The 12,844-nt window shown below is 34.0% G+C and overlaps 1 protein-coding gene across 48 annotated transcripts in view; it reads right to left on the bottom strand.

The window, feature by feature from the left end:
* The window catches only part of LOC105442945, a 42,035-nt gene that overhangs the window by 9,813 nt on the left and 19,378 nt on the right, over positions 1-12,844 (bottom strand). For 17 of the 48 annotated variants that reach the window (XM_030992934.1, XM_030992925.1, XM_030992928.1 and 14 more), the window contains 14 exons: positions 12,703-12,744; positions 11,907-11,948; positions 11,158-11,199; positions 9,515-9,625; positions 8,691-8,711; positions 6,724-6,741; positions 6,456-6,473; positions 6,147-6,164; positions 5,880-5,897; positions 5,402-5,419; positions 3,428-3,538; positions 2,507-2,533; positions 1,944-1,982; positions 1,425-1,535 (listed from right to left, as the gene is read on the bottom strand). In XM_030992934.1, coding sequence (XP_030848794.1) covers positions 1,425-1,535; positions 1,944-1,982; positions 2,507-2,533; positions 3,428-3,538; positions 5,402-5,419; positions 5,880-5,897; positions 6,147-6,164; positions 6,456-6,473; positions 6,724-6,741; positions 8,691-8,711; positions 9,515-9,625; positions 11,158-11,199; positions 11,907-11,948; positions 12,703-12,744 — 636 coding nt within the window. The remainder of the gene's footprint in view (positions 1-1,424; positions 1,536-1,943; positions 1,983-2,506; positions 2,534-3,427; positions 3,539-5,401; positions 5,420-5,879; positions 5,898-6,146; positions 6,165-6,455; positions 6,474-6,723; positions 6,742-8,690; positions 8,712-9,514; positions 9,626-11,157; positions 11,200-11,906; positions 11,949-12,702; positions 12,745-12,844) is intronic. The other 31 variants (XM_030992939.1, XM_030992938.1, XM_030992933.1 and 28 more) reach the window with 26 other exon arrangements.

Here is a 12,844-nt window from a genome sequence, read left to right on the forward strand (position 1 = left end):
GAATCTTACCACCAAAGAGAAGCATACTATTTAGAGCTAGTACCCTAATGAATCTTACCACCAAAGAGAAGCATACTACTTAGAGCTAGTACCCTAATGAATCTTACCACCAAAGAGAAACATACTATTTAGAGCTAGTACCCTAATGAATCTTACCACCAAAGAGAAGCATACTATTTAGACCTAGCACCCTAATGAATCTTACCACCAAAGAGAAGCATACTATTTAGAGCTAGTACCCTAATGAATCTTACCACCAAAGAGAAGCATACTATTTAGAGCTAGCACCCTAATGAATCTTACCACCAAAGAGAAGCATACTATTTAGAGCTAGCACCCTAATGAATCTTACCACCAAAGAGAAGCATACTATTTAAAGCTAGTACCCTAATGAATCTTACCACCAAAGAGAAGCATACTATTTAGAGCTAGTACCCTAATGAATCTTACCAACAAAGAGAAGAATACTATTTAGAGCTAGCACCCTAATGAATCTTACCACCAAAGAGAAGCATACTATTTAGAGCTAGTACCCTAATGAATCTTACCACCAAAGAGAAGCATACTATTTAGAGCTAGTACCCTAATGAATCTTACCACCAAAGAGAAGCATACTATTTAGAGCTAGTACCCTAATGAATCTTACCACCAAAGAGAAGCATACTGTTTAGACCTAGCACCCTAATGAATCTTACCACCAAAGAGAAGCATACTATTTAGAGCTAGCACCCTAATGAATCTTACCACCAAAGAGAAGCATACTATTTAGAGCTAGTACCCTAATGAATCTTACCACCAAAGAGAAGCATACTATTTAAAGCTAGTACCCTAATGAATCTTACCACCAAAGAGAAGCATACTATTTAGAGCTAGTACCCTAATGAATCTTACCACCAAAGAGAAGCATACTATTTAGAGCTAGTACCCTAATGAATCTTACCACCAAAGAGAAGCATACTATTTAGACCTAGCACCCTAATGAATCTTACCACCAAAGAGAAGCATACTATTTAGAGCTAGTACCCTAATGAATCTTACCACCAAAGAGAAGCATACTATTTAGAGCTAGCACCCTAATGAATCTTACCACCAAAGAGAAGCATACTATTTAGAGCTAGTACCCTAATGAATCTTACCACCAAAGAGAAGCATACTATTTAGAGCTAGTACCCTAATGAATCTTACCACCAAAGAGAAGCATACTATTTAGACCTAGCACCCTAATGAATCTTACCACCAAAGAGAAGCATACTATTTAGAGCTAGTACCCTAATGAATCTTACCACCAAAGAGAAGCATACTATTTAGAGCTAGTACCCTAATGAATCTTACCACCAAAGAGAAGCATACTATTTAGAGCTAGTACCCTAATGAATCTTACCACCAAAGAGAAGCATACTACAATTAAACTATATTACACTCACTATCGCAATAAGCCTCATCCTCCTGATTTGAACAGTCTGGAATCTGATCGCAATACCAGTAACCGGGTATACACGAACCGTCCCAACATTGGAAGTCATCGGGTGAACAACCTTCACAAATATATATACATTAAAGTATTTTAGTTAGGTGTTCACCAATACAAGACAAAGAATTGAACAAGATACTTTCATACTATCATTTTTACTAAAATAAAATACATGTACAGTACACGGAACAAGAATTTCCGATTATAAGCCCGAACTGCACATCGATTTTCCATGATTTAGGCAAGTAATTATCTTCTGCGCATGTATATTAACATGTGTAAAATAACTATCTTAATTCTGTCCCGGCTTTTTGGCGGTGACCATGATGAGATCAAAGTGAAGAAACATGAACGGAATGTTATTGAGACGACATTGACGGAGACAATCACAATGAATACGTTAAGAAACCGATGAATGTCCATCCGTAATAGGTCCATGCCAGAACTAAACCTTTCTTTTAGTCTCACTCACCATCAGTAGATGACCAGGGGTACGGCTCCGGTGTCCAGCCTAAACAAATCAATAATACAAAATAGAGAAGATTAACAGAATCAAACTGGACCTCATCTTTTGTGATCATATCAAAAGGTCGGATAGGACAATGAACGGAGCAAAATCCGTACTTTGTCTTTCTAAACCCTCTCATTATCCGTGACAACTATTGATTTTTTTATTAGAAAATGGATGTAATTTTTCTTGCACATTATTGCAAATATTTATTTTTATCAAAAGGGACTCATTCTGGCGAAGTCAATATTGTGTCATTTTATTCATTTGAATAAAAATGTCAATATTCATATAAATATAGACTACACTTAAACTATTGTCAGGATATGGACCCCTTATTGCAAATAGTTCTGATTCTCCGGAAAGAGCCAGTTATCATATTTTGGAGACTGTGATTGAAACATAGCCTCTTAAATAAAGAAATGCGGTATACTGTCAATAATGCTTGATGAAATTACCCGTAGAAACAACCGTGAAAAAAAAATATTTGTATAAACTATTTGTGCATGTTTTCTAATCTTACTCACCCATGTATGATGACTCAGAGTTCCAACCTAAAACAAACGTGACGAACAATTATATCTTTTAGAAACTGTATGGAAAAAAAAGCTTTAAACAAATTCCAAACAAAAGATTAAATGAATTATTATATTGCGCTTGCCTTAGGTTGACTTTTCAATGTTTTTGCTTTCCTGTTTGTTGGTATGGCTTTATACAGCCCTCATATTGGACTGCAGCTTTGAAAAAACCTCCCGTTTGTCACAAGAAAACCGAAATCAAGCATACTATTTAGAGCTTGTACCCTAATGAATCTTACCACCAAAGAGAAGCATACTATTTAGAGCTAGCACCCTAAGGAATCTTAACACCAAAGAGAAGCATACTATTTAGAGCTAGTACCCTAATGAATCTTACCTCCAAAGAGAAGCATACTATTTAGAGCTAGCACCCTAATGAATCTTACCACCAAAGAGAAGCATACTATTTGGAGCTAGTACCCTAATGAATCTTACCACCAAAGAGAAACATACTATTTAGAGCTAGTACCCTAATGAATCTTACCACCAAAGAGAAGCATACTATTTAGAGCTAGCACCCTAATGAATCTTACCACTAAAGAGAAACATACTATTTAGAGCTAGTACCCTAATGAATCTTACCACCAAAGAGAAGCATACTATTTAGAGCTAGTACCCTAATGAATCTTACCACCAAAGAGAAGCATACTATTTAGAGCTAGCACCCTAATGAATCTTACCACCAAAGAGAAGCATACTATTTAGAGCTAGTACCCTAATGAATCTTACCACCAAAGAGAAACATACTATTTAGAGCTAGCACCCTAATGAATCTTACCACCAAAGAGAAGCATACTATTTAGAGCTAGTACCCTAATGAATCTTACCACCAAAGAGAAGCATACTACAATTAAACTATATTACACTCACTATCGCAATAAGCCTCATCCTCATGATTTGAACAGTCTGGAATCTGATCGCAATACCAGTAACCGGGTATACACGAACCGTCCCAACATTGGAAGTCATCGGGTGAACAACCTTCACAAATGTATATATTAAAGTATTTTAGTTATGTGTTCACCAATACAAGGCAAAGAATTGAACAAGATACTTTTTACTATCACTTGAAAAAGACGCTAGGTAAATATCGTCGAAATGTCTGAGCTAATTTTTTTTTTTAAAAGAATCAAATTACAAGTAATGAAACTTCTGTCCTTTGACAGCTGCGTCATCATACAAAACACACACCCACACGAACACACACCCACACACACGTGTTTATAAAGATATATATATATATATATATGTGTGTGTGAGTGTGTGTATAAATAGATATATACGTGGCGAAGCTTTGTGTCAGTGTTCTAACACTTCTTTCTTAAAAAATATTGAATATATATTTAATATTTTATTATAGGATTTCCCGGCCAAATTCGCGTGTTTGTCATTCGAATTCATTTTCTTTGCATTTAAGTTAGCGCAGATCGGCTTTGCCATGCCAATTATCATTCAATTTTCCAGCTTTTGTATTTAATTTAGGATTTTGGTCGAAGGGTTTCATGGATCTGTCATTCAATTTAGAAACTGCTTAACTAGCATTCAAATTAATATTCACTTGTCGAATTCAAATTAACACCTGTCATTCGTATTCGTAATATTTTTATTCAAGTTAGGAATGTTAGGGGGAAGAATTGCAACAAACTTTACAGTTTTTAAATAATGCAGTTAAAATGCATGATTTGTCATTGGGTTCTAAGCTGTTAATCCATTTATTTATTTTCAGGACAATGCAGATGGATGTAATCAGACATAAAGTAAAGAAGGGGCGAAATCAAGGGATATAGCATTTCTGCACGGACATGTTCATATACCCGGGAAAGGTGGGGGTACCCTCAATCGCCCCCTTTTACTACAGACTCGGAATTTTACAAAAGTAATTCACATCGTCTCTTATACCCAGCACACCCCTCTGTTTTTCTTAAAGAGTTTCATAGTTTACTTGCCCGCCAGCAGATCGATGGCTAAAGACATGGCTAAATAATGAATCATGTTTAAATTGTTGACTCTAGTCCCCACACCAGTCACAATATTGTACCCTTCTTCCATTATGAAATTATGATGAAATTATGATCAATTTATGATGAAACATAAGACAATCAACTTCCTTACATGAACGTTTACAAATATACCGAGACCATCAGGTCCGTAGATACAAGTCGTTTTTTTCTTCTTAATAATCAAACTTAAATGCTGATGAATATCAGATAGATCTAATAAGTATATGTGTATAGATGCAAGAAAATGAAATATGATGAAATACACATGAAAAAACAATCTTGAAAGAAAAAGAATGAGCTATAAAAAGTGTGTAATAAACGAGAAATGTATAATGACCATCATAAAAATTTAAGTGCAAAAAGTGTTAATTTGAATGCTACAAATGAATTAGAATGCTAGAAGTACATCGTCGCGTTGTCAGAAAATCGTGTTGCGCCAAATTGAATGACCAAATAGCGAAAGAAGCACAATGTTCGTTAATTTGAATGGAACATACGTAGATTCTAACGAAAATTCCATAGATTTGAAAACTAGAAAAGGAAATATAAACCCGAGATATACCTGACTGCACTAAAACCGTCGAATTTGAACGCAAGACAAATTAATATGAATGACAAACTCGCGAATTTGGCCGGGAAATCCTATACTTGGATGGGATTGAAAATATTTCATTCTTCGGCCAGTGCATCGTGGTGCATGGTGTTCATTTCATTTATACTATGAATCCAAATTACAGTTTCAAAGAACAAATTATGAATAGGTTAAGCTTCATCTCTTGATTTCAAGTGGGAATGGACCAATGTTGATATCAATATCGCTATTCATATCACGAAATTAACTTACCAGAGTACGACGGGTAGTCTGTAAATTAAATCGATAAATTCAATTTTACGTTATTCAATACATCATTTAAACATTACTTTAGCGAACGATAGCAAAAAATGACAGCAATTTAAAAATTGTTTTTTGCCTTTGAAATTAAAGAAGAACAAACTAAAGCTGGCGGATTACACACATATCTGTGTGTTGGTGTATTAATGTACATGTGTGTATGCGTGCGCATTCGCGTGTGTTAACACTTTAATGAAAATAATTAGTTAATCATATAACATTTAACATTATTTGGAAAATATGAAGAAGATTTCAGTTATCGGCCAGTGCAGCGTTATGCGTTAGGTTTATTATGATTTCTAATACCATACATCCAATTTACTCTTTCAAGGAACAAATAAGGATATTTTTTTTTATCAATGAGTTATGTTTTTAAACGTTTTATGCAAAATGTGGAAATATTGATATTCATATTATGACATTAGCTTACCAGAGTACGACGGGTAGTCTGCAAATAAAAATAAGGAACGTTTTAGTAAACTTATAAACATTCGTAAGTTAACGGATTTTGCATTAATCTAAAATACCTACAATGAACATTGTTAAATATTCAAAATAAGAGCTAAAACAAAAAAAGGAAACTAACAATACTAAAATTGTGAATTGTAATAATATAAAAAAATAATTGTGAAATACTATCATGCATTTTCGAGAGGAATGGAGCAATGTTGATATTAAAATCTTGAAATCATCTTACCAGAGTACGAAAAGAAGTCTGAAAATTATAAGAACAAAAATTCAATGAACTCATTAATAACCATTACTCAACTAGGCCAACAGTACTATCAAAATTCCTTTGAAAAAGCGCTTGGTCTATTATACGGTTTCAGTTATCGACCAGTGCAGCGTTATGCGTTAGGTTTATTACGATTTCTAATACCATACATACAGTTTACTCTTTCAAGGAACAAATAAGGATATTTTTTTAATCAATGAGTTATGTTTTTTTTAAACGTCTACTGCAAAATTGGGAAATGTTGATATTCATATTATGACATAAGCTTACCAGAGTACGGCGGGTAGTCTGCAAATAAAAATAAGGTACATTTTAGTAAACTTATAAACATTCGTAAGTTAACGGAATTTGTATTAATCTAAAATACCTACAATGAACATTGTTAAATATTCAAAATAGGAGTTAAAACAAAAAAGGAAACTAACTAAACTAATAATTTTAATTGTAATTATAAGAAGAAAATAATTGTGAAATATTATCATGCATTTTCGAGAGGAATGGAGCAATGTTGATCTTAAAATCTTGAAATCGACTTTACCAGAGTACGAAAAGAAGTCTGAAAATTATAAGAAAAAAAAATCAATAAACTCATTAATAACCATTACTCAACTAGGCCAACAGTACTATCAAAATTCCTTTGAAAAAGCGCTTGGTCTATTATACGGGGATCTGTTGGGTGCAAAGAGCTTTCCCTATGGTACGTACAGTTGTGATCTATCATTCCATTCAGATATATATACTACAAATCACCTGGAATCAGCGATGCAAGATAGACCTGCTATGATCTCGAACGTGTATATTTTGATTGAAGGAGCACAGTATATAAATACATGGATATATATCTATATGTTTATGTGTGTGTGTGTGTGTGTGTGTATGTGTGTGTGTGTGTATGTAAACCTATGTATTTATAAATATATGTATGTATATATATATATATATATATATATATACATATTTATATATTAAATTTATACATATACAATGAAGGTAGGGGAAAGTGGGGCATAACGGACCCGGGGGGCAAAATGAAACTTTGAAATTAGCATATGTTAAAAGGTCGCCCTCTGTGCAAATTCTTTGAAGAAGAGAAGATGCCAAAATAATTTCAGCACTGAATTTTCATCCGGTTACATCGAGGCACATCGGAGTAAGATCCCATCCAAAAAATTACAGCCTCATGATCTAAAGTAAGGGGATGTTCATATGGCTGAAATTTGGTAATTTTGGTATCGATTCTAATAAAATATTTGTATATATTAATCATAAAGATATCAACGTTAGACTCGCCTGTTTGCATGCCAACTATGCTTCAGGTATTTTCTACGCAAACTTTTATTAAAAAATATGTCATTGGGGCAAAATGGACCATATAGGTGCGGGACAAAGTGGAACAGGGTTCCATTTTACCCCAATTGAAAATAACATATCTTGTGAAAGCTTGACTTAAGCAAATGCCAAGGGTTTACGGCTTCAAATAGAAATGTAAAAAAGTAAACTACTCCAATGTTATGGTGTCCCTGTTGGTCCTAAAGACTGAATGGTTGAGTGAATGTGCGTGTGCACTTGTGTGTATGCATATATGTATTTTTATCATTATATTTGGATTTTCTTGTTGTATTTTTATAAGTTTAACGTTTTCCACTCTTTATTTCCAAATATCATTCATTGTTGAGCCAGTAGGTGCTTTAATTATGGCGACATTATAGCACAGAGACAACAAATGCATAAAGGGAATAAAAATCAACATTACTAATTTTGTTTTGTCTTGTAAAATAATTCACAAAAATAAACAAAATACTGTTTTCGCCCTTTTTATAGGGGCCTGTTTACCAATGTTTCATGTTCCATTCTGAAAGTAGTTGGTTCATAAAACAAATTGATAGTTGTTTTAGTTTCCCAGCCAGTTTTAGATGTATAAGTTAGCTGAATTCAAAGTATGTGCCTAGCAGTTGGTTTACGTGACTAATGGTTGTATCAGAACGAAAATGTGACCCAGATTCCAGTCTAAGAAATTGAGAGTGTAATGCACATTTTACAAGTCTACATTTTCTAGTTTTAAATCAGGCTTTATTACGATTACCTTTCCAGTTTTGCCCCATAAATGTTTGAAACTACTATAGGCTTTCATTATGCAGCTCTGCCCACCAAGTTTGCTTAAAATTACTTTAGGTACATTACTCAATATAGAACGTTAGAGTTCTGATGGGGCAATACGGATTCGTAGATCCATTTTGCCCCAGGGGGGGGGGGGGGGAGTGCCATTATGCCTCAGGGATGGGGCAAGTTGGATTTTTCTTTTGTAAAATTCGTTTCGAGTTTCTCTGCAATTTTGCAGTGGTTTTTGTCGGTTTTTCGTCGACATAATAAAGTGCATACAACATCTATCTGAAACTGTTATGTTTACTGTTTTTGTGACGTTGATGACGTCATATTGCAAGTTTGAAATTAAGTGTTCCATTATGCCCCACTTTCCCCTACGCTATAAACACGAAATTATCTTACCAGAATCATACGAATTGTAGTCTGAAAATAAAAATATGAAATTCAAAATATTCACTCAGATTATCATTTGACTATAGCTAAAAGGTTCTTATAGTGATGTCAAACTTCGTTTCAAAAATAACTTGTTATAATATAAACATTTAAAATCCTTCTTTACTGTAATGAATTATAAATGGCAGGGTACCTTAACATGTCGCGTACATCGGCTCCTAATTTTCTACAGAACTACTTCGTATGGATATCATATTTTCCTGTCATATAATTATTTTCGAGTGTCTCTATTTGAAAGGAGAAGAACATGTTCTTGATTTTAGCAGTAGAACATGTGCCATTTGCGTCATTATACACACACACACACACACACATACATAACTATACATATATATATGAGTGCGCATGCGCGTGTGTTAACACTTTTATAAAAATAATTAGTTAATCATATAACATTAAACTTTACTTGGAATATTTGGGGAATATTTCATTCGTCGGCCAGTGCATCGTGGTGCATGATGATGTTATTTTTGTTGTTGATACTATGAATCAGATTATCAGATTCAAGGAACAAATGTGGGATATTTCATCAGTGGGTTAAGCTTCATCTCTGAATTTCAAGATGAATGGAGCAATGTTGATATTACTATCGCGAAATTAACTCACCAGAGTACGACAGTTACTCTGCATATGAAAAGAAGAAAACTTCAATAGAACCATTAATAACCATTATTGAACTAAGCTTGCATTAATATCAAAATGCCTAACACAAGCTTTTCAAACGGTAGGCAGCTGCACTATACTTGTATAATTTGATCTTACGATAAACTCACCATCGCAATTAGCTTCATCCTCCTGATTTGAACAGTCTGGAATATTATCGCAATGCCAGTAACCGGGTATACACGAACCGTCCCAACATTGGAAGTCATCGGGCGAACAACCTTCACAAATATGAAAGTGTTTTAGTAGTAAGATCAGTATGATAACGAGACTAGTACGTAGGTCTAATATGACAACACATCCATATTATAGAGAGGTGGCGCGCCGAAGGGTGATAGCAGCGGAGGCAAATTCCCCGAGAGCCAGTATAAAACAGCCAGTCCTAAAGTATGAAGGGATCCGGTAACTTAGATCCTTTACAAAATCCTTGATTAAGCTCACGCTGCAATGATATTTATAAACCTTTAGGTCAGTCAAGAACCCCATGACTTTTACAAGCCGATCGCCTGTCTGAAGATCAAGATATTTATGATTGAAAATCGAAATTTTGCGTTTGCCAAACGGTTTTCATAATACTACAAAATATTGAGGAATACGAATATAGTGAAACCGGTGACTCAAAGATTTTTACTCTTTTTAGACACTTCTTGATCATTTTGAAGCGCAATTTTTTTAGGGCTTCAATATAACACCATATCACAGACACTAATAACACGTAGGGCCGTGCATCTCAGATTCAACATTCTTAAACAATCCCTTTAAAGCAGTCGATATCCCTTTTATATGCCGCATTTAAACACAAATCTACCAAAGGTTCTTATTTATTTCATTTGTTTTGTTGTTTTATTGCATTTCTTAATAATAATAATAATAATAATAATTACAGTGCTTATATAGCGCCTAACACTTACTTTGTCAGAAGTCTTTAAGCGCTCTACAATAATGCAGCATAATTACCCTGGCTTTAGCAGTACAGCTGTTACGCGCGCTGCGTTTCAAGGAATAAATTCCTACCAGGTACCCATTCACTTCACCTGGGTGGGGTGTGGCAAATGTAGATCAATGTCTTGCCAAAGGACATTAGTGCAGCGGCGGGACTCGAACCGCGGACTTTGTGATCGACAGTTCGGCGACGTATCCACTCGACCACAACACCTCTTACTACAATTCAACTATTTTGACCCCCCCCAAAAAAAAAACATTTAAACTTTAAACAAGACCCAATAAGTAATGTTTGATCTATTTTTAGGAAAAATGACATTTCCTCATGTTTTGTACACAAATCACAAAAATGAGCGATTTTCGGGCTGACAGGCAAAGACATAAGGTCACGTGACCTTGTACTGTAGGTCCGATTTTCATTTTTCATTTTTTTTTTTTTTAAGTTGCGCAAGACTCGAAAGAAAAAAGTCAGCAAACGGCGGGGCGCCATCCATATGCGTTCTCGAACAATCAAACAAAAATAGTGGAGGGGGGGCTGGGGGGCATAAAGGCTCCCCGGCCTTAATACGGTTAAGTTGGCATTTTAAGATGATATATCCAAAATATGCAGAGGAAGTTTAATAACCACTTGACAAAATCCACATGCAATATAATATATAAACCAACTTTTCCCTAAGACTAACATCTACCATTTGTAGTGTAGTCTTGTGGTAATGCCAAACTTTGTACATGACAATGTACACAAATCACGTGCATGTGTCATCTTTGTTAATAATATAACCAGTGCAATCTCATGGCATAATTAACTTACCGCTGAACGATGAATATTCAGACCAATATTCACTGGGGTAGTCTAAGAAGAGTAAAACAGTAAAGATATATAATACATGTTAACCTTATTAAGCATGATAATCACTGGGGAAAGACGCTCAATGAATATGATCGAATAATACTACTACTAATAATAGAATACTATTGGTTAAAAATTACGAAGAGCCAGCTTATTCCTCATGTTATCTATTGTTTTGATAATTTCTAATTTATTTCATTGTTTTTTAACTTATTTATTTTATTTATTTTGTTGTTTTATTTCATTTCTTACGACAATTCAACTATTTTGACCCCCAAATAACCATCTAAACTTTTAACAAGACCCAATAAGTAATGTTTGATCTATTTTTAGGAAAAATGAATTTCCATATGTTTTGTTAAAAAATCACAAAAATTAGCGATTTTCGGGCTGATATGCAAAGACATAAGGTCATGTGACCTTGTACTGTAGGCCCGATTTTCATTTTTTTTTTTTTTTTTAAGTTTTGTCTTTGCATATCAGCCCGAAAATCGCTCCAAAATATGCAAAGGAAGTTTGATAACCACTTGACAAAATCCACATGCAATATAATATATAAACCAACTTTTCTCTAAGACTAACATCTAGCATTTGTAGTGTAGTCTTGTGGTAATTCCAAACTTTGTACGTGACAATGTACACAAATCACGTGCATGTGTCATCTTTGTTAATAATATAACCAGTGCAATCTCATGGCATAATAAACTTACAGCTGAACGATGAATAATCAGACCAATATTCACTGGGATAGTCTAAGAAGAGAAAAACAGTAAAGATATATAATACATATTTACCTTATTAAGCCCATTATGTTTCTTTGATAAGATAATGACATAAACATTAAACAAGAAAAGCATGATAATCACTAGGGAAAGACGCTCAATGAATATGATCGAATAATACTACTACTAATAACAGATTACTAATGGTTAAAAATTAGGAAGAGCCAGCTTATTCCTTATGTTATCCATTATTTTGACAATTTCTAATGTATTTCATTGGTTTTTAACTTATTTATTTCATTTATTTTGTTCTTTTATTTCATTTCTTACTACAAATCAACTATTTTGACCCCCAAATAACCATCTAAACTTTAAACAAGACCGAATAAGTAATGTTTGATCTATTTTTAGGAAAAATGAATTTCCATATGTTTTGTAAACAAATCACAAAAATGAACGATTTTCGGGCTGACAGGCAAAGACATAAGGTCACGTGACCTTGTACTGTAGGTCCGATTTTCATATTTAAAAAAAAAAGTTTTTTCTTTGCATATCAGCCCGAAAATCGCTCCAAAATATGCAAAGGAAGTTTGATAACCACTTGACAAAATCCACATGCAATATAATATATAAACCAACTTTTCCCTAAGACTAACATCTACCATTTGTAGTGTAGTCTTGTAGTAATTCCAAACTTTGTACATGACAATGTACACAAATCACGTGCATGTGTCATCTTTGTTAATGATATAACCAGTGCCATCTCATGGCATAATTAACTTACCGCTGAACGATGAATATTCAGACCAATATTCACTGGGGTAGTCTAAGAAGAGTAAAACAGTAAAGATATATAATACATGTTTACCTTATTAAGCCCATTATGTTTCTTTGATAAGATAATGACGTAAAAATTAAACAAGAGA

The sequence above is a fragment of the Strongylocentrotus purpuratus genome, unplaced genomic scaffold (assembly GCF_000002235.5).
Source record: "Strongylocentrotus purpuratus isolate Spur 01 unplaced genomic scaffold, Spur_5.0 spur5_scaffold_20, whole genome shotgun sequence".
Lineage (NCBI taxonomy): Eukaryota > Metazoa > Echinodermata > Echinoidea > Camarodonta > Strongylocentrotidae > Strongylocentrotus > Strongylocentrotus purpuratus.